Raw genomic sequence first — 23,091 nt, 5'->3', positions numbered from 1 at the left:
CTTTTCTGACAAAGTGGAAATGCGATGATTTTACACCTTGTACATGACAGCCGATATATCGCAGAACACTCTTTGTTTGAATGTTGAGAAGCTTGAATTCAAAGCCCTTGTAGTTTGAGGTTACTAGCTGTGTGGTAGAAAATAAGTTTTATTTTCACAAAACAAAACCTATGACAAAAGTTCTAAGGGTCTGTCAAGTCATTTTTGCCTGTTTCATTTTGTTTTATGTATTTGATCTTTGGTTGGGTTGAAACGAATTGTTTTTCTTCAGCTTGGATCATCTTGATGACAAGCATTTATGTCCATCTTTCCTTAATGGACTTGGGGCTTAACACATTACGCGGAAAACCATCTGGCATGCCATGATCCATCAGCTACCCAATACAAACACTTCATAAACTTTCGGTGACCTCAAATCATGGCCTAAACATAGGGCAAGTCTCCCATTAGCTGGGAAATGCCAGTGCTTTGGCCCCAGACCGTGCTCAGCAGTTCATGTACTAGAGAAGCTCCCCTCTGGAGCCTTACAGTGTCACAGAAACTTTATACGGTGTCCCCACTAAATGCTTTTAAGGTATTTCCCATAAGTCTTATTAATGTTTTAAGGTAAATCTTTAAGAAACAGTCTAAAACTGGCCAACTTAGTTGTCCCTCAAAATAGTGAGATAAATCTACCCGTTTTTATTTCCAGCACCCGTTTCTAAATGGATGTCGTTGACTCTGGTGACTTTTTGGAGCGTCACCTGTCACAGGGTCATAGGGTCTGGCTGCTGCTGTTAAAGTCATTTCCTAAGTCATGCTTCTGGCAGTGTAACGGAAGTCTCCGGGAACAGGATGTCATGGTACTATCGTTTGTAATGTTCAGCCATCACTATAGTATAACTGAAGAATTATAACCTAGGTGTCTATTGATGCCTCCTCAGATGCAGTAGTAGTATTTTAAATAAATACATAGAGAGAAAGTTACTGTGTGCTTGTGTGCATGTACGTTTGTACATGCATTTACAGAAAGTGGCAAAGAGCCCTCCAGCTGTCCAGAGGCAAGTATCAGAAGGTCTGAAGAGACCTGCCACAGTAATCCATGTATCAGAAGTGTTCAGAAATCACTGTGCGAGTCCAATATATTTTCATGATTCAGCTTTCTCGTCACAATTCATAGTTCCATTTTAAACTCATGATGCCTCACAGGTCAAGTATTTCTTCGAGAACATCCATATACATGGCTTATGGACCTGAGACACGTTTTATAAAAGTTTGTGATAGAGTGACTTTCACAAAAAAAGCTTAGAAGATAAGAAAGAACTAGACAAAGTTTACTTGAAAAAATTCACTTTTTCTTCTATTGGACACTATGTTCGAAATGGGTATCCAAGTCAAAAGGCCCCACGTGATACGCTCTGGTGCAGGAAGGGAGGGAACCCACTCAAAGCTTTTGGCCCTCTTTCTGTCTTTCTGTCTAACGAATTTCCCTAACGATCTCACCACTCTCTGGAGCCTACCTATCTACTCTTCAGAAACATAAAAGCTTCAAACCAAGAAGTCATTTGCATCACTGAGACACAATGTGAGGAAGTAAAATTCTTTTTTAAATTGGTTCACTTTATCACTCTTTCAGACAAATCTGTTTTTCTCTAGATTAAGTGGGCTGAAAATCATTTTCTTTGCAATGTTTCGTTCAAAGAGAGATGTGTGTTCCCTACTAGAATACATGAAATCTAGTATACAGCAGTGAATGGAACTGGAATATCAGGTCACTTGAGATTTGGGAATATTAAATTCATGTCTGGGTGGAGTTTTATGGTGATGAGGACAGATGGCCATCCTCACAGTCATAGGTTGGACGTGCTGGAATTCACACTAGTGTGAAGGTATAAAGACAGTCATAATATGGCAGCATCAGTTCATTTCAAATATACAGTGCAGCTAAAAAAGCAGAGTGATCTGGAAGATTCCGTAAGCTTCATTCTTTTTAGACAATATTACCTTCTTACAAAAGCTGCAGTAGTGGGCAAACTCCTTCTCAAAACACTGCACACAGTAATTGCCACTGTCTTTGGAGATCAAAGGTTTAGTTCCTATTGGCTGTCGGCAATGCTCACACACAAAGCAGGTTTCATGCCAGTAGTTTCCCTTAAATTCCATTTTGCGGGAACCTGTAACCCAAAATACGAACCTGTTAGTACAAACCAAGCATAACTTTATTTTCTTCTAAGGAAAGATATGTCAAATTACTTAAAAATCTATTTTAAAGTTAAGATAATAAACTAATTGTCCTTATAAAAATAATGTTTTGTTGGTTTACAAAACATTTATCTGGAAAAAAAATAGAGTTCTGCCACAATGATGGTTATCACACTTCCACGGAAAATTCTTGTGCTCTGTAAGCTACAATTTTGAGGTTTGAAAGTATTTTAAGTAGAGACTCTGAAAGGCTGCATGTGGTTTAGGTAAATTGGGCCATATTATAGGAATATCAGGAATGCCAGGGCACTGACTCCTGAGGTTGATGACGTGCAGTTGTGAGCTCCCAGAAAGTCTTTGAACCCGTAATAAGAAAATAAGAGAGAATCGTGTTATATTGCTGTCTATGTCGATTGAGAAGAGGATCAAAACAGAGAGAATTAGTGCTGGCCTAAAAGTGTAAGGCATTCTTTTCTTCCCTAGGAGAACAAAAGCTGCCTTTGGCTCCCTCTCGGGCAGGGTGTGTAATGCCCTGTCCGCATTGTTGGTATGGATTTTGCCTTTATTCTGTGGCTCACATTCTACTTCAAATTGTTTCTATGACTTAGGTTTATGAAAATACGCAGAACACCCTAATTTACCCATTCAAGACAGAGATAATAATATTTATTTCTACAGTACACTAAATGAAGTCAAGAGATAGCAACAAAGGTATTTGTCTCAGAAGCAGGGTTTGGTTGCTAGCTGCTACTCTCTCCCTACGCTTGGGCTTAACTCAAAGCGTTGCAGCTTCCGTTGGAGAGCCGGCTCCCCTTTGATCTTACCAGGCATGATGGTCTTCTTGCAGTGGAAGCACTTGGAGGAGCACTCGTTAGAATAGCACTCCGAGCACAGCAGGCGCTCGTCCTTGGCAGCAAAAGGCTTTTCCACCAAAGAGCGATTGCACTTGGCACAGTTGAAACATCTTTCGTGCCAGTGCCGGCCTTTGTAACAAAGATCCTTCAAGACAGTGACAAAGTTAATTAAATGTGTTTGAGATAAAGCAGGCTATTTTATAAGACACAACTAACACTCCTGGGACTCTGGTGCCAGTAGGTTATGCTGGTAGCTCGAGGGAAAGCTGCTATTGATACTATTACCAGTAGAGAGGAGACACCCTGGGCAATAGCTTGGGGCTTTCTGGGTTGGTCACCAAAGACAGATGGGAAATAAATGGGCCCTCTCCTCTTTCTTCAAGTTTGCTCTACCTTCTTTTTATAAACAAGAGAGGTTTTTCATGGAATGATCTTTACTTTTAGATTTTCATATCTTGTGGGTATTTGACACTTAACTAAACCAAATCTCAATACCACCTATCTAAAAAAAAGGCAAAAAAAATGATGAGAAATAAGAAAAATTACAATAATGTGCTTTGTGGGAGGAATGAACTGTACATGTGACAGTATCCGGGAAGGATAAGTGTGGAGATGAGGCTGATTTGAAATTAGAAAAATATCCATTTTTGAATGTGTACAAATCCAATAAATCCAGCATTTATTTATTTATACTCCTGTGATTTCAGAAGTAATGCAACATTTTATCTGTGTAACTTTGGACAGATAACTTAACCTCTTTAATATTTAGCACCCTAACGTATCCCTTAAAGTCACTGTGAGGGTTAAAACATATGTTATGTTTCATAGTGCTGAGCATAGTGCTTGCAAGTTGATTGATGGTGACTTTGAAGATCCCTCTGCCCCGTAGCAGCACAATGGAATCTTGACAGTTAACTAAAGGAAAGAGTCCATCTCAAGCTTTTGTCTGCTGTTCATATGCAGTAACTGCGAACTGAGGTAAGACCTACCTTGGAATCTGATTCAATTGCTGCTTTGCACTCCTCACAATAGTTACAAAAGACACGATCATAGCATGAGAGGCAGTATGGATTGCCATCCTTTAGCATAAACTTCTTCCCAAGAAGTGACACTGTGCAGTATTGACAGTCAAATTGAGAAGTTGTCATTTTGGTTCGATCCTGTGAATAAGAAAATGATTCATATATATAAAGGCAAATTTTGTTGATAAAAGAAATTACAAAACCTCAGTATGAGTCCAGCACTGGAATGAACTGGTATGTTCTTAAGAGAAAATTCACCGATTTGGGAAAATAGGCTGCAGTCATGTTACACTTGGAGTGATTTAAGAAAGGCCACTCTCCCGTCTTGGCAAAGGAACTTGGCAGTGCCTTTGTATTTTGCTAACAAAATGCATCAAGCCACCAGTCAGACTGTGAAAAATATCTTGCGTTCATCACTCACTGAATGTGGGATTCAGGGAGAATGTGGTGTGTGTTGAGACGGAATGACTTCACCTCAGGGACACGAATGTGAACTGTTGATAGTGCTTTCACGAAGTGTCATCACCTACTTTCTCGCCGGAGAGTTCTGGAGGCAGAATTCCGTGCAAATAAGAACGGTCTTTTTCACTCTAGATGTAATAGAAATTATTAATCGAGTACATTGCATTTTCCAGGCCTTCTTTAGTTCTTAAATCTTTATTAGGTACCTAGTGATTTGGGCACGTTAGTCCTAAGATCTTCCTGTACCATACACTCTCCCCTGGGACATGCTCCCTGCCTGTGACTTCAAATATTTTGTTGACTCCAAAATCTCTAGCTTTAGCTTGTTTATGACTCGCCTCCTGGGCATTTTCATCTAAATGTCCTACACCAAGCTGGCCGAACGAAACTCCTCTGATGGTGAGACTCAGTGCACGTGCCAGGTCTTTGTGACGACAGTTGAACAGTTGCGCAGGTGTAGAAGTGCAGATAAAACCACCCGTGGTCGGAAGAGCTATTGCCTTTCTGCCTCGCGTGCATATAGAACGAGTAATAGCAGCAGCACCTTACAGAATGAAAACCTGATATGAAATATAAAGTCGAGGCCAGGATAAGAATTCCAGTTATTTTGTATATTTAGAAAAACAATTGCAGAAGAAAATACATATTTCAAAATGTTTACTTAGACATTGAACATGAGTTTTCACTGTCATCAAGAGCAGTAGCATTGATTTGCTTCAGAAGTGAGATTTGTCATCTCTGGCTTCACTGGAATGTATTGAGAGCTATGAATATTTTCTAATTTTACATCTCAGAATTTTTTTTAATTTTAGCAAAATCAGAAAATCAATTAATTACTATGTTGCTTTTTACAGCATTATAAATGCTACTTTTTATTTGCTATATTTGAATTGTATTCCCACACTTTGCCGTCTTTATTTTTAATGATGACAGTTCCAGCAGAGCGTCTTGCTGAATATACATTGACATTGGTTCTGTGTACAGCAGGTTCGCTACATTGTTCTTCACTAAAAGAGCAAAGACTGGGAATTTGGAACCTGTGAGTCTTTTCACAGGAAATATGAAAATTCAGACTAAAAAGTTCCCGATGGAACACCCCAAAATTATTTTCAAGGAACATTGAATTTTGTGTTTGATTAATTTTGCAGAAATGCCCCTTCCTATTGAGTACAAGTGTATTTAATGTGTGAATCAGGAATTGGAAACAAGAGAAAAATAGACCCGATTCCCTTGAGAGGTTTTAAAATGCAAGGATTATTTTCATTTACAGTGATCAAGTGTTATCTCTTAATAGTGAAATGGGACATATACCTTTAACTTTTATCACTTAAGATAATTGATAAAAGTTAAGAAAATACCACTTTGATCATGAATATTTATTTAGTACTAGATATATATAATAGCACTGTGAAGTGCGGCCTCTTAGGACTTGGGAACACCCGGATTACTTCCATTTTGAAAGGCTTCTAGTATACTATGAAATGAAGAAATGACCAAAAGGATTACGAAATTGATAGAGGGTTTCAAATATATAAGACATGTTTAATTTCTTTGGTCAAATTGTTATTTCTTATACTTCACATGTATATAAAATATTTTTTTACACATATATAATGTTTTCTTTTTAAGAGGTTTTTAAAAATTGGTGGGTGATAAATGAGTAGAAGTAGTATGTGTTAAACCATCCTTTCTTTATGTCAACAGGGAAATAACCCAGATGGTCCTAGCATATCCAGATACGGGTTTTTCACGCTAATGGTGGTCATGGAAATCGTCCTAACAATAAGGAAGATTCGGGGTGCTGTGGGCTGATGCAAAGCGTCAATGGTTGAGGGGGACCATTTGAAAAGCAAGAGAGGGAAGAGGGAGACAATAAAGTTCCCCCTTTGTCTCTCAGTACTCAGTTACCATGGAAATGTGCAAAGCAAGGGCATGGCTGCAACATACACGAGCTTCATGCATAATTATTGCACAAATTAAGGACAACCTGTTGGGTCCTATTACTTTCCTGCTGTAGATTACAAGTTTCAAAACTGAGAGGGTTTTTCCTTCTTACGGTGGAGTTGAAATGTACTAGATATAACGTGGGTATTTTGGTTTCCAATGTATCTCTGTGGATGTGTTTTTGAGGAATTTTATTTACTTGAGAGAACTAAATTACCAGATATCCTTTATTGTAATTATCAATCATAAGTTAGTACATTGATTTGCTTACAGTTTTTTGTTCCCCATGGAGTCAAGTAATGTTAGTACCATATAAAATTGTCACATTGATTACATGTCTTAAAGTAGAGGATATACAGTGAGTGGTATCTAAGATTATTTCTATCTCTAATGCATGATCTGTAAATTTTGCTAAATAGATGCAAGTGATACCATAGCAACTACTTTTGTACATATGTCAAAGTGAGCTGTTCTTTACAGTTTGTTTTTTGGCTTAATTTTCATCCGGCTATTCACAATAGCTTCATTCTGCCTGCATAAATGCGTCTATGCTCGTCCGAAAGTGCTACATGACTATTTCAATTGCCCATTCAGGTCTTTTGTCGATTCTCTAAAGCAAATTTGATTCTGCTTTTCTTCAGGGAAGAACCTGAAAGAATTTAAATCTAAATGACATAAGGAATATTAAAATGCTCCTGGAAAGTGTTACTACAAAATATTGAAGTCTTTGAAACATATCTGATTGATGTACCAAACTTGAATGGAGACACTGAATGCAGAATCTGTTTGTTTTTAAATTTCAATGATAGACTTTTATTTTATTTTTGCCTTTTTATCATTTTTATTGTTATTCTATTACAGTTGTCCCAATTTTTCCCCCTTTGCCCTCCTCCATCTGTCCCGCCCCCTCCTGCCGCTCCCACAGACAAGGCAGAATCCTAATTGGAAATGTATCTAATTGAATTTACCTGTGGGAATTTTCCCATTTAGGGTTTTATAATTTGAATTGCTGCTCTGAGGGTAGACAGGAGTTGGTAGCCAGTCAAGAGCATTTTGGAAGCCTCATTGAACAAGGTAGTATATTGCTCTATGCTTTATAAAGAGTTACAGAAACCATTACCGTGCACAGTTATATAAACCACGTAGTCTCCTAAGGCAACTCTTTCAATCATTCTCTTTTCTGCCTTCCCCGTCTGCACCTTTACACATGTTTATTGGGTACCACACGTCCTATTGATTCCACTTCAGAAGCATCCCTCGAATCTTAATTTAGGCTCTCCTCATATCTTTGATGGACCACGTCAAACTGAAGATTTTATTAAAGATTTCTTACTCTTTTGAGTGGAACCAAGCATATTTCTACTACGTGACTTTTGTTCTCTGATGATAAGCTCAATAATCCCAGGGAATCCAGAACATCCTTCACAATGCTTAAGAAAAATCTCTCTCAGACTCATCTGATCATCTCCCTTCCCTGGAAGAAAACCTCCGTCAACTCTTCTTTGATTATGAAACAGTCTCAACTTCATTACTTAGCATAGAGACCCTATTCCAGGTTTCCTACTTCTCCTACCATTTCTTTGTCCCTTCCCCAGCCTTGCACTGTGTGACACACTCACATACCCCACTGATGCCTTAGCCACTTCTCATGACTTCCTATTCTTCAAGTTCATTGTGTCCTTGTATGCCCTTGGGCCTTCACACGTGCTTTTTTTCTCTGATGCCCTCCTCCTTGTCCTCCACTGACTTTGTCCACCTGATGATTCTCCTCATTAACCGAAGTCCAGTGAAAAGTCCTTCTCAGTAACTTCTCATATCTCTTAGGACAGAGTCGCTGCTCTCATTACGTCTATTTTTCTTGTGCCATGTTTTGTACCAGTTGTTTTGCCCTGTGTGCTTCTCTCTCACTGGTCGGTTCCTCAAGAGTAAGGACATTGCTTATTTCACCTGTGTGTCTCAGGTCTGAGCACAGGAGGACCTCAGAATATGCTCTGTGACTGAAGAAACGAATGGAGAACTTCCAGTTCTCTAAGGGCTTGGAGTCCAAGCCGAGCATTAATGAAAACACACACGAAGAGAATTAGATCATTAGAATAAAGGGTAAAGGCTCAAGCATGAAAGAGGTAAGAATTTGTATGCTGCATGTTTACTTGAGTAGTGAATTAATTTATGTCTATTATATCTGTGGCAGACTGAGAATAAAGGTTAGGGAACAGAGGGTAGAGCCTAAGGGCCTGTCCTTGGCAAGGAGGATTCTTTCACTTTCCCTGTGAGGACAGTTGAAGACGACAGCTAGACTGTCTTTGAATACCAGCTGTGGAGGATATCAAAGAAGCAGCAGAAGTAGATCCTTAGTCTGTGGATATTATTAAAGGGTTTTTTCTAAACTAGTGGCACAATAAGCTATCACCAGCAGTTTTCTGACTGTTTGATCAGACATTTCAATTCTCTGCTGGAAGCTATACCAAGCCTTTCTGGGTCTGTGCACAAACCGTGTCTTTAGCAAGATGGCAAGGTCTTTGTCTCCTGAGATCTATACTATTAGCTAAAGGGTTGCTTCACTGAAACTGACAGAATTTAAGGCAGTTAAGACATATGAAAAAATAAAGTGTTCAAGTCAGTGTAGACAAGGCCAGATGAGATAAGTACATGTTCTATAGAAGAAAATTTAAAATTCACATATTTAAAAATATATAAAAGAACTAAAATAACTATAAAGAAGTTCTACTTTTACACCTTTCTTTCATTTCTTTTCCTGGTTCTGAGGGTAGAGTTGAGCAGGCCTGTGTGTATTCCTTATCTATAGTTTGCTTGTAACCCAAGACATAACATGGTGAGGGAAATGTTGGGTTGGGAGTCAGACGCTGTACATTGCTCCACTGGTTGCTTTAGCACTAGTTGGCGTCTACCCTAGTCAGTGTTATGGCAACCATTTAACCTTTCTGTCCCTTACTTAACTGTGAAATGAGAACAATATCAGCTGCTATGGCTCAAGTGCGACGCAAGAATGGAGAAGTCACAGAGAAGTCGGCTTTCAGTGTACTTGACTTGATGGGACATACACAATTATAACTGCAGTTCCCATTTTGAAGGAGGAGGACATTTTTCTCCCCCCCCCCAACATGACATTTACAAAGCCCAACAAACAATGTTAAAAATAACTAAAGCCATAACTTCAAGCCATCAGTCAAAAATAACCTAAAATAAGCACTATAGAATTGTAGTGGAATGTTCGATATTAGTCTCTAGGGATGTATTCACAAACACTGTTTGTTGGAAGCTGAATGTCTTGTGCAGAGAGGTCAAACATCAATTCTCCTGAGAGCTGATGAAAGATTCTCCCATGAAACAAAAACAGCTGACTAGAGCTTTCCATGTGGTTAACTTGTTCTGTAGATAACTAACAAAGAAAAAAGGTGCTCTGTATGATTTTTCTTGGAGGGATTACATTCAGAATTATGCAATTTTTGGCAGCTGTTGTTGAAACAGATATAGTTCATGGTGATGTGTAAGTATAACCATATATGTAGGTTTAATACCATCCTAGATTTTTTTCCACACTGGGGTCTAAGAAAATTTCCAAGACAAAAAGAGTATTGCTTTTTCAGATGAAACTGGATTATTTAGCTCTCTGTCCATCCAGATCCCAACTTCCTACTTTTAAACTCGCCATTAGGCTTTCCCCTAAAATTTTGACCACAAAGGGACCACAATCATTTCAGTAGGTATAAGTTGAGTCTTTCCTTCTACTCCTTGCAAGTTTGCAGTTATTTCTATACAAGGTGTTCTAGAAGACCAAATCTAGTTCTTGAGCTGTTTCAAGATATTTTCAAGGTCCTGTTTGAGGTTCTGATTCAGTGCTAGGGTTTGGTACATACAAGGACTGAACTAAAAGAGATAATTTATCCAAAACGATTTAGCATAGGGTCAGCTCATGGAAGGGGCAAGGGAAGTGTTTCATGTACATGAATCTCCCAAATCAACCCCATTTCCTGGAGGTGGAATCTATGAGGTCACTGTAGATCTAACATAATTATTAAAATGTTTCTCCTGCCACTAGATTCTTGGAAAATTTGACAAGTGCTCTATGGAATTTCTCAAGGATAGTAATTGTATAATATTTTTGTTTGTTTTTGGTCTTCCTTTCTATTTGAAAATCACCTTATTGATTGTGCTCCTTAACTACAATACTATCACTACCTGAACGCTAGTAGTTATTTTCTTTTTATTAAGATTTTATTTATTTAGTTTTAGAGATAGGGGAAAGGAAGGAGAAAGAGAAGGAGAGAAACACCAATGTGCCTCTTGCTCACCCCCCACTGGGGACCTGGCAGGCAACCCAGGCATGTACCCTGACTGGGACTTGAACCTGCAACACTTTGGTTTGCAGGCCAACACTCTGTCCACTGAGTCACACCAGCCAGGACCCGAGTAGCTGTTTTCTTAACCATGGAGAGGGAGCTCCATGGATCCATCTGTGCAGCACTGTTTCTGCCTGCTTTCCCTTGTGTCTAATAACAAATGAAAGCTTATTTAGCAAAAAGCATGATCTATCATTGTATAAACTAAATCTATTGAGGAAGGACTAAATCTGTAACCTATACCACATCTATAACACATGCTAATCAGCTGAACAACTCCATAGGGCCAGGTATTGAGTGCACAACATTACATGAAAAATATACTGCCTGGGGAATATTCTAGGGGGATGTACCTTGCCAGAGAGGAAAGACAATGTCTTTTGTAACTTTTTTTCATTGTTGAGTTCTGTGTGCTCTGATAAGAGGAGATTATATACAATGATCACTGTAATCACTGTATTTTGTTTTTTAATTTCCTTTCATAATGAGTGATGAGAAACTCAATCCTTAATTAATTTACCTTAAAAGGATGACAAACATATTCAAACAGTGGCTTGAGAGCAGGTTAGATCAATAACCATGGATCCAGGAATTTAGAGGAGCTACTCCAATCTCCATGGCAAAGTCAACTTAACTTACCCTTAAATAACTTTTTCATACTATAGGGGAATCAAGCAAAAACTATGTTCTAGAATTTTCTTATAAACAAATACATTTTTAAATATAAGAAACAAATCATTTCCATTCTGATAATATGTAGATTGTACTAGAAACTGTCTGATAAAATAGAGTGGGCTTTATTTGGAAGGGGGCCAATAAAAAATGATAGATGTATTCCTTATCTGATGGAACCTATAAAACAGTTGTTTAAATCCACAACTCACCTAATGACAACTCCAGTTAAACAAATTAATTAGGAACATCTTTCTGCCATTCAACTAAGAGCAATAAATAAGACTTCACAATCAGTCATAATCATAATCATAAAGAATCATAATTCTTTCCTGAGAATAAGCCAAGTCTAACACATAATATATTGGCTTTCATCTGTTCTGTCATTAATGGGTATTATAGATTCTGTTGGCTTATGATCTTCAAATTCACAAAACACAATAATGAAAGAAGAGCTCATTTTTAGCTTTCTGAAATAGGATGAGTCGGTCAAGTTCTATTTCACCTCTAACAAACCTTCAAATGTTTATGAATTTTAAGGTATCCGAGGGCACATTTATAAGTTGTATTATGATATGTTTAATGAAAGCCTTTGAGTTTCTCTTAGATATTTTTTATATTCTACCTTATATTATAAATATTTTTTGGGGGGGTTGTTGTATTCCTTATAATCATAGGGAAAGCTCACTAAGAGCAACCAAGTGCGCCTTACTTGTTCCTGTACTCAACTGAAGCCTAAAAGTGCCCAGCACTTACTGGGTGATCTTGAAACATGTCTCAGATAAAACTGATGATAATTTTCAAAGGATTTCTACTTCATTGAAAGTGATAATGGCTCGAGATCAAGAAAATAAGCAGAAGCACCTACAGTTGGAATTTCCTATTGCGAGGCATCATTATGAGTCCCTAGGCAACTAGAAGCCCTCTGGGTAAGCATTCTGTCCTTGATTTCTAGGGAGGATGTTCCAGATCCTCCTTCTTCCCTCTGAACCAGCAGGCCAAGTCAAAGGATAACAAGAATCCTTTCTCTTTGCAGGTTTACCAGCAGTGTCGCAGACAGATGTAGGTATGCAGTAGGTATTTGCTATTCATCTCTTTGGACCTTTCTAGTCTGGTCATTACAGCCTTTAGACACCTACTGAGCCTGTAGAGGGCTGGGGAGGGAAGGGCTAGCCCTCTGGTAGAAGGAGCACTCTTGCCAGGGGTGGAGGGGGCAACCCCAGGCACTTCTGTGAAGTCCAGCAGCTTGACACTAAGGGCTGGTCACAAGGCATATATACTCCTTGTCGTATACATGTAATTTCTAATCAGCCCCTAAATTCTTAAATCTCAGTTGACCATTTTCATGCTTTTTTGGGTCAGATCACAGTAACACCTTATAAAACTACTCCATTATCAACATCCCACTAGGCATTTTGGCAGCATCTAAATACATATATTGTAAAACAAAATAAAACAGAACCATGATACTTACATTCTGCCTTGAAAGGTGGAATATTGTATATTAAAGTCATACCTCAGTACTTGTTGGCTTCAGAACTCATTAAACCCTGTACTCATCTCATTTTAATGAGAAAAAAATGTTTTAGGACTCCGGGCTTGCTCAGGACTCATCACACTAGAATTCTTATGAGTCACGATGCTGCCCCACAAGAGAAAATGCTTCATCGTTCGGTACTCGTTGGTTTTGGCACTCGTCATGAGTTTTGGAACAAATTAACAATGAGTACTGAGGTACCACTGTAATTTATCCTAATAATGCTGTAACATTTGGTACTGATCAGTTAAACTTGGCTCCTCCTTAACTGACATTGAACTTGAAAATGCCTTGAGTCCCTTTTGTACAGCATGACATGAAGGGACAGGGAAGGTAGTGAGATGCACTTTTCACTGTCTAGCCTTTTGTACCTTTTGAATTTTGTCCCAAATGCATGAGTAACTTATTTTAAAAATTAAATGAAATGAACTTAAATCAAAAGACCAAATTTATTTCCCCTGAATCTCTTGTTCTTGATCACAGCACCTAAGAACTGGAAGAGATATGTCAGTTTCAACCCCTCATTTTATAGAGATGGCAACTCAAGTCTCAAGAGGGTATCAACCAGCTAATATTCCTTTCCTGAAAAATTCAGAAAAGTAGAATATAGCTTGTAAATAAAATTTTGTAAATACTTATAGTACCCACATTGCTAATTGAAATAAATTTTACCGAGCTTCTTTTTAGACTAGGTTTCTAGTTAGTGAAGAATGACCTATTTAGGACCAGAGTGTTAAATAAAAATGAGATTTTCTTTAAGATCCGCCAAAAGTGGATGCCAGTTTGGTGATCCACGTAAAAAATCTTGTATTTACTACAATTTTGAACAATTTGTTTCTCAGCTTTGCTCTGTGGGACCTCATTTTCTGAAGGAGAAGGAAAGTATTGACTTGTCTGCAATAAATTAGTGGTACAACCAGTCTTTTCTGTAATAAGTTAGTAAAAAAATTAAACCTCAATTATTAGGATAAAGAAGATAAGAGCAAGGAGGAGCACAGGAGAGGGGACTTGTGGGGGAAATCGGGAAGGGCCCCCGTGAACACGGGCGGATACTGAGAGAAAGCCTCCTGGTCCTGCTGGCCCTTGGTCAGTGTTGCTTCGCGATGAAAGCACGCTTCTGACCCAGACCCGTTGTCACAGAGTCACTAGGCCTAGGAGCTGGGAGGGACTGATGAAATTCTCTTGCTTGTTTCTCTCATCTGACAGGTGAGGAAAACTGACGTTTAGAAAGGCTAATTGAGTTATTTTTAAGCTAATAAAGTAGTTAGTGAAAAATCTTCAACCAGAATTCAGATTTCCAGGCTCCTGAGAGCTTTTTTGTTGATGCTGTTTTCATATATAAATGGGCAAAAAGCCTGTGTGGAATCAGCTTGGGTTCCTGCTGTGAGTTTTCAAAAAAAGAAAAAGATGAAAACCTTCTCCTTATTTGTAGCCAGCACTCCAGGTTTTAATTTCTGACCAGATAACCGCCGGTTCTTCTGTGCCTGCAGCCAGGCTGACACTGGCTGTGAAAAGTGACCCGATTAGCCTCACGAGCAGGTACACGTCCCCTGCAACATTCGCAGCAACTCAATTTCTACTGGGTTTTGTTTATTGCAGCTATTATTGGTTTACGGTGGAGCAGGGAAGCAAAGCCCAACACCACATTTGGCTTTACTTTCTTGACGCTCACCTAAAAATGAGGTAGTGATGTGTGTGCCTGTGCGGTGTGTGTTTGTGTGGATGTGAGTGGATGTGACTATGTGTGCCGAGTGGTGTGGGGGTGGGTGGGGGGCAGTGTTTGGGTTGGGGTTCAAAATGGGTGGAAGTTTTCCAAGTATTTATGCCTGAAGCAAAATAATCATTTTCTTACCAGAAAGTGATTTAAAAGATTCAAGGCAGAACTGTATCCTGTACTATGGTGATAACACATCAATAATTACAGGCTACTTTCTTGACAGTTTAAAATTTGTTGGTGATGGAGGGGGTCACCATTTAAAGCATCACATGGTGATATTGAAAACCAGGTTTAATTTAATTTTTATCTGTTCCTAGTCTCAGAGATTTAGACAAAGCTGATTCTCGGCATCCATCAAAGACCCATGATTATAGCTAGAGAACTCACAGCCTTCTCTCGGCAGTTCTGGGTTTATAGCTTTGGAAAAATAGCATGTTGATCTCAGGTTGTTTATACAAATTCGGTGTTTAAAGGAAAGGGAAAAATCTGTTATCATTCCCTTGGAAACCAAATGTTCACAGTATAAAATGACAAATATTGGTTATGTTTTAGTGTTATTTTCATTTTCAACCTAAACATCACTCGGTGTGTGAATTTTTAAGGCACATAAATGTGCCACAAAAACAGGAGCAGAGATCTTTCCTGCCTCATTCAGGGCTGTGGCCCTGGCGCAAACAAATGTTGAATGAGAGCAGGAAGGAAAAAAGTCAGATGTTTGGTGATAGAATATTAAAGGTTTAGAGCCGAACAGCCACTTCCTTCCCACTTTATAAATAGAGGCCAACCCAAAGTCTTTAAATGACTTGTCTTTTAATCACACTACTTTCTGTGACCCTCATACTCCAAGCTTTTTAGCATAGCATTTCAGACCTTCCACAATCTGGCATTGGCCTTGGTCTGGCTCTTTTTTACTTGTAAACCCAACAGTATCAAGCAGCTTGCTCTCTGGATACAGTGTGCTTTAGTTCTGTCGGTTTCACAAAGAACATGTGAATGCCAGCTTTGGGCCATCCATGGAACTCGTCAGGTGAGATCCATTCTCTGCCCATGAAAAGGTTCCATGCTCACATGGGAGAGACTCACAAATAATGTCTTTACTCCATCACTCTTCCACCAGATTAGGACCCTGGCTGTAAGTTCTCACGGCCCTTGGTACTTTAGCCTTGATAATCTTCCTGCTCAACAGTAAGCTTCCAGTACGACCGACAGATGCTCTGTAACCAGCAGACATATGTTACCAGGTGCCCAGCATATTACTAGCATGTGATGAGCATTCAGTAAATGTTGGATGGAAGGGAGCAAGGAAAGAAAGGGGAGAGGACATGTGGAAATGTCCTCAGTGTACCCTATACACAGGGTACACTGGAAATTTCAGGACATTTCTAGAAAACTTCAGATAAAGTTTCTTCTGGAGCTATAATCTGAAGAAAAGTTAGTCTCTAAGGAAAGGTGGAGGGAGGATCCTAAGCAGTAGGGTGGCCACAGACTTGTGCAGGAGGAGAAACAGCGTGCCAGGGGGTGCGGACCACAGCCAGAGAGCACTGTATTACATCTGAGGGGCCACACCTGGAGGGCAGCGTTCCATTCATGTATGGATGATAGAAAGGTCACATATGAAACAAAATAGCTTTACATGTCAGAGCTTTAAAAACTCAACTACCCATCGCTATTTTCCCCTTGGCCAACTGAAGAACACTGTCACGCTGTAAAAGTAGGTCTGTGACATGCTGCCAGCTGAAAATCTCTCTTACTTGGCATTTCAACAATTTACATTGACGACTTAAATTTATAAGAAAGCAGGATTTTTTTTTGAATAAAAGGTCATATGAAACATCGGGAGAACACTTTGTAAAGTGTATGATTGTCTACCACTATACTGAACACCTGAAACTAGTAAAAGTAATATTGAATGTAAGCTGTAATTGAAAAAAATAATGAAAACTTAAAGATAAATAAAAAATTATAACTAAGGAAAAATTATGAGAGAACCTCTCATTCCTCCAGATTTCTATATTTGTCATTTAAAATTTTTCTTTCTTTGGGAAGTATTGGGGATAAAACGTGCCTCCCCGCGGCACACTGATTCTACTCCACTCAAGGAGTGGTAAGTAACTGGGCAGTTGGACCCTCTGAGGTGTAATCCACTCTCACTCCACCTCACTCTGGTGGAAATTGCTAGTGTACGTCCCCAACTCTGTCCGCCTCCCTGGAGGGAGCCCAGTGAGCGGCCCGCCCCACCAAAGAGTGCTTCAGGGGTCCAAGCTCTACCCCGACTGGGAGGAAACTCTATTCAGCCTGGGTGGGGCAGTCTTTAGAAAAAGCTTTGTTTGCCAATCCAGCTTTAACAATGATAAAATTGATGACAATTTGAGCCAGTTATGATACCTGTGTCTATTTTGCAACTGTCTTAGAACTCTGAAAGGAGGGGCACACAATGAAATGACACTTTCCAAACCGCACATGTGTTACAATAAAGGTGGTTTCATTCTTCAGTCTGTTGTATGGTGGATGCATGTGTAAGTGAGGGAAAGGGAGAAGAAAGAAAATAGCATATATAAAATCTTTTATTAACCAGGATGTTAAACTATGATTCTGATTATACTACCTTTGTAGTTTAAAACTTAATAACAAATTAAGGAATGAATAACATTATTTCTAAGCTCTTGGCTTAGTCAAAAAATAAACAAAACAATAAATATTCTGTTTACCTTAATTGCAATACCTGTTAAATCTTATTTAAAATACTTTTGAGGATCTAACTTGTCATCTATTTTTCCTTTAGGTTATAGTTTATAAGATTTTTAGATTTCAAGTATCAGTTTCACAGGTGAAATTTTGATAATGGTATACATTTGTTTCTATTAATTAGTAGACTGTGAGCCTGTGTGTGTTGTTTGGAGAAGAATGTAGAGGCTAAATCACTCAGAATCTTGACTAGTAATAACAATAACTAGCACTCAACACTTATTCTATTGCAAGTTATTGTACCATCTTTTCTTTCTCATAACCAACCTAAGAAGAAGCTTCACGGTTATGACCACTTTGTATACAAGGCTAGTGACTTTTCTAAGTTCCCAGGCTTAGTGAGTGACACAGCTGGGATTTCAGCTTTTGCCAATTTGGCCCACAAAGTACGGTCCACAGATCAGGATTATCCGTATCATCTGGGAGCTTGTTAGGAATGTAAGAACTCAGGCACCAACCCAGACCTACAGCATCTTAATGGCCAGAGCTGGTTCCCGAGCACCTTAAAGTCTGAAGACATCTGCTATAATTCGCTGTAGTGCTTCTCTTGAGAAGGAATCTGGACATTATCCTAGGCCAGTGGAGAGTCAGGGGAAAGTTTGAAGAGATTAGCACAGAGAAATGTTTTTAGACCAATTGTTTTAGGTTAACCACTCTGGCTTCAATGTGTAGGATGGAGTAGAGGAGGGCAATTCTGGAGGTCGGGGACCAGTGAAAGAATACTCTTAGACAAGTAAAGGAGGAAGGCAGCCTGAAATGGGGTGGTGGCAGCAACAAAGGAGGGGAGTAGGTGAATGTGTGAGGTAGTGCTGACAGAACTCAGAGATGCTTTGGGTATGAGATGGGGGAGGAAGGGTTAGTTCACCCCACATTCTGGCTTGAGCAATTGGCTGCATCATGGTGTCATTTACTGTAGAAGAGTATACTTGATGGAAGTGGGGTGGGGAATAGGAGAGGGAAATAATAAATTTACTTTTAGATTAAAATGATACAATTTGAAAAGACTGCGGGACAGCCAAATATTGCTGTTCAGATGGGACTAAAGAGAGGGGGCAGAGAAAGCATGTAAATTACTTGGGCACTTTGAAGGGGGACCTATGGCAAATTCTATGTCACAGTTTTTACCTGGCTTGCCTCTGATGTCCCTCCCTCCCTCCCAGATGTACTCACTGGGGGCCAAGGCTGCTCTCGGCGGTCCTGTCCGCAGCAGGCAGTTAGATATATAGGTCTGTAGTTTAGAAAAGCACCTTAGCTAGAGATATTTTGGATTCATAAGCACATAGAATAGATGGTAAGTGAGGTTGAAATTGCCCAGAGAGACAAAAGGAGTCTGGAATGTAGTGGAGAAGGAGAGAAATCTGCCAAACAGACTGAGAATAGTGCTCTTGGATGTGGAAGGAAAACCAGGAGTGTGACATCATGGAAGTCCTGGGTAAATAGTGTTTCAGGATGGGGAAAGTGGAGAATAGGGTGGAATGCTTTGGAGACAGCAAGTAGAGAATGCAAACCGTCTGCTGGGTTTAGCAGTACACTAGTCATAACCCCGATGAGCCCTGGAGAAAGCTGCCGAGGACTGAAGCCAGAGTGCAATGGATTGAGGAGTGCGGGCTAAGGAAGTGGAGGTTCTTCCTAGAGTGTAGACAGTTTTTTCAAGAGATTCATCTATGAAGCTGGGAAATGAGGGTAACTGGAGGAGCTTAATAATAAAGAAGGTTTTCAGGATGGGAAATTTGAACATGTTTAAATGCTGATGGAAGGAGCCAATAAGGAAGGAAAGGTTAGATAGAGCCTGTGATCCCCGAAGTGGAGGGTAGAAGATAACGGGCATAGTTTAGATCTTCCCTTTTTTGTTCCACTCCACCAGTAGGTGGGCACAGGGATTCGGGAGGACAGCCGGAGAAACAGGAGGGGCTGCTGTAGCCATCCTTCCCACAGTCTGGGCTCTTCAGAGGCTACCCCGTCTCCCCCTACATCCTAAGCCTTGCTTCCACCAAAGGAACTGTTCCACTACTTGAATCTCCCACTGTTCCTTCCAGGACACTCTGAGCAGGCCAGGATGACTGCAAAGTTAGCCCCTGCTTTGAAAATTAACCCTTAAACTTCATCTTCAGCTAAAATCCTTGCCTAAATTACCTGTCCTCAGGTGAGGAAAGTTTAGAGACAAAGTTTGGGCATACTTCTTCCTGCCGCCTTTTAACAACTTGGTGAACCCTGGGCCCCAGGATGTGTCTGAAGCTGAGGTCCATGGCTTCATGGAGAATAGGGTTTCATAATGAGGACTTCAGGGAGTACTCACAGATGGATATGTCATTGAAATATCTATTCATAGTGGACTTTTTTTTTTAGAAGAGGATCTGATCTGACTCTATCCGATTAAGGGGGTCTGTGACCCCAAAGAGGTGGTGATAGAGAAGTGCTCAAGCTGACCATTTTGGAGGGATTGAAGATGCTACAGCAGGAAGGAGTTCTCCTCCCCTTGCCCTGCCCCTCACTGCCCTTCCAGGGTAACAAAAGGCAACAAAGAAAAATGAGGACAATCCAACAGGAAAACGACAATTACAAGAACACGGAAATGCAAGATCGTTTAACTGACATCTGACTCAGAGCTTCCCATGTGAACCCAAGTATTTGGTTTTCAATTCCAAAGAGATCATGTTTCCTAGATTAAAAACATAAAAAACAAATCAAGGTTTCTCCATGTTCTAGAAAACCATTTCTTTTCAACATTATAGTAGGAAGTTACTACGTCTGTCTAAGAAACCCAAATTAATCCAGCTTTACTCAAAATGTTGTTGGCAAGTATAATAAAAATAAGAGGTAAACTTGTCAGTGAGGCGATGTTACATTAAAACACAAACCTGCTGCTCTTGTTGAGGCGGAACAGTCCCAGAATTGGCAACTAATGATAACGTGGGGGAATAAATAGAACGAGTGTAGAAAACAGACAGTTTACTTTCCCTATCAAGCGATGTGGATTATGGCTTTAGGCATATATCATAACAAATATGTTAAAAACTCTCTTGTATGATACGTATGTTTGCAATATTTGTGTTATATTCTCTTCCATATACTTTCCTAATAAAAATGCTAGAATTTCTACATGACAGTAATATGGGTGTGAAATGAAAGCTAAAATGACTTGAGGGTTTTCTTATACTTTATTGATAGGAATTACACATTTTATTAATGCTTTTTTTTTTTTAGTTTTCACAATCCTGAAACCAAAATTGACAGCTGAGAAGTTGCATTTTGTTTTCAAATGGATGATGGACACCAAAGAGCGTCTGACTAAAACAGTGGAGGAGAGAGCATAAACGTATGGGATGCATGCTTTGGCTTAAGTAATGCCACCTCGGTCCAAAAAGCAATGCGTTAGATCCACATATATCATTATATACCTGTGTGGGCTGGACACACAGAGACGTTTTAATGTGATCTCAGAACACCTAAGATTAGGAATTATCTCTATGCCTAATTCTGGAAAGAAAGATTTTTCTTGAAAATAGCCAGAATCTTATTTAAAATATGTAAATGGATTCAAATTGTGCTCTGGATATATCAATCCAGCCACGAAACATCCTCAGTGGTAAAGCTGGTCATTCAAACAAATTAAGTCAAATGGAACCCCAGAATCCCGCCACCCTTTATGACAATGCAGCTATGCCCCCATGAATAAAGACCACTTGCAGAACGCAGGAGGCAGCTCCAAAGAGTTATCTGGACACTGTGTTGCTTCCACATGCATGTCATCAGAATGAAAATCTGAACTCTCAGCATATAAAGTTTGATAACTGTTGGCTTACCTGGCTTTTAAAAAGTTTCTAAGAAACTTCAAGATCTCTACTTATCTTGCCATTATAAGTTTTCTCTTATGCAGTCCCTAGAAAGTTTGTAAGAATTTCCTGGACTTAAGAAACCAAAATACCGCATGAAAAACACATAGTAAGCATTAAGGAAAATAAAACAAAACTTACTTTTTCTTAAAGCTGCTTCTCCTTGTAATTTAAACAGTTAAAAGGAGACTGTTGATGATTTTTCCCTCCAACACGTTCATAGGTCAACTCCAAACGGACAGAATGAGCCACGAGAGTTTTCTGAGGGTCGCTCCCAATTGCCACTTTTTCAACTTTATACAAGAAAATAGGAGGGTAGTGGGTTTCCTCCAAGTCTTGTGATGTGCACGTAGCTGATTCCTACTGGGCTGAAAAAGCATTCCTTGTCAATTTGTACTTAAAATTACGAGTAACAAATTCCCTGCAGGCCATCCTTAAAGGGCAATCCCACCAGGATTAGTATTTGAAATATCTGGATCAGCTCCAAAAAGCTTAAAATACAAACTGCACATGCACACTTGAGAAATTCCCACTGCAGAGGCTAAATTAAGGGCACATTTAAATTTTAAAAATTTCTAAAAGGCTAATGTATTTTCTGTTTCTTTGATTAATCTGTTGTTTATTTGTTTGTTTTGTTTTCCAGCGACTATCGGAACCCTTCTTTTAGGTTAGAAATGGCTGAACCATAGAGCTTTTCTGTTCTCACCTGCAGTGGCTGGGAGCTTGAGATGAGCTCTTGGTTGTGGCCTCTAGTGCTGTCTTCTTGGGAAATGTGGAAACTTTGAGCCTTGGATTTGACTGGAATAGCTCCAGGTTGTTGCCTGCTCCCGGCGCCTGCAGTGTGGGCTGAGCATTCCCTGCTGCTGCCTATTTCCCTGTGGGCGGGGACGATTGTTGTGTCATCTCTCCCGCTGTATGATTTCACTTAAGCACAGACTCATCTGGCTTTTTGAAATCTTCAGTTCAAAACCTGAAAAGTGGCCTGGGGTTTCAAGAGTTGATTTTAAAGAAATGTTTGAATATTGAACTAATCCAAAAGAGGAATTCTTCATGGGTCAAACTGATTCATGAAGCGACGGGTGTTTGCTCCTAGAATCGCCATCGGAGGCCATTTCTTTGGTTTGTAAGGTGGGGTGAGAACAGAAACGTCCTGCCTGAACTCCATTTACTCCCAGACCAAACTGAAACTGTCCTTGCTCTGAGTGCTAAAGGAATGATATGTTAATATATTTTCTGAGGTCAAACTCAGGTATGTACAATAAAAAAAAAGAGCTAGCTAAAGGCAAAGCCAATCAACTCTATGTTTCCTTATTTACCTACTTTGGTGATTAAGGTATTAGGAAAATTAAAACATGGTGATTAGCAGCAACACACCGATTCACTGAAAGGACACGAGTGCATTCAGTCAGTAATAGACTTTAATCCTCGCAATACTGCTGCACAGGCATTATTTTCTCCTTCCGTAAGAGGAAGTAGAGTCTTGGGGATAAAGACTGAGTAAGTCCCCATATAGTTATGTGTCTGTCGCCCTGTTTGCTTATACCTGTGCTCCCTGAGAGCGTAGTCTACACTCACTGATTCAACTCTGACCCTCCTGGGCCCTCCTCAAGCTATTGCAATCTATCTACCACTTGAGCCACTTCACAAAAAAAAAAAAAAAAGCTTCATTAAGCTCATAAAAGATCTTAATTAGCATCCCAAAGAACACTGTTTTTCATCTACCAGAAATTCTCATCCCTGGCTATGTTTATTTTTTTTGGAAT

The 23,091-nt window shown here is 39.5% G+C and overlaps 1 protein-coding gene across 1 annotated transcript in view; it reads right to left on the bottom strand.

Moving 5' to 3' along the window:
- The window catches only part of FHL5 (four and a half LIM domains 5), a 31,953-nt gene extending 9,793 nt beyond the window's left edge, over window positions 1-22,160 (bottom strand). Inside the window, exons 1-5 of the mRNA XM_024552249.4 lie at window positions 22,035-22,160; window positions 21,470-21,696; window positions 4,025-4,195; window positions 3,006-3,180; window positions 1,984-2,153 (exon numbers count right to left, since the gene is read on the bottom strand). Coding sequence (XP_024408017.1) covers window positions 1,984-2,153; window positions 3,006-3,180; window positions 4,025-4,183 — 504 coding nt within the window. The 5' untranslated portion in view covers window positions 4,184-4,195; window positions 21,470-21,696; window positions 22,035-22,160. The remainder of the gene's footprint in view (window positions 1-1,983; window positions 2,154-3,005; window positions 3,181-4,024; window positions 4,196-21,469; window positions 21,697-22,034) is intronic.
- Window positions 22,161-23,091: the final 931 nt, after the last annotated feature.

Source organism: Desmodus rotundus, chromosome 11 (genome assembly GCF_022682495.2).
Source record: "Desmodus rotundus isolate HL8 chromosome 11, HLdesRot8A.1, whole genome shotgun sequence".
Classification (NCBI taxonomy): Eukaryota; Metazoa; Chordata; class Mammalia; order Chiroptera; family Phyllostomidae; genus Desmodus; species Desmodus rotundus.
This window is presented reverse-complemented; position numbering and strand designations above follow the sequence as displayed.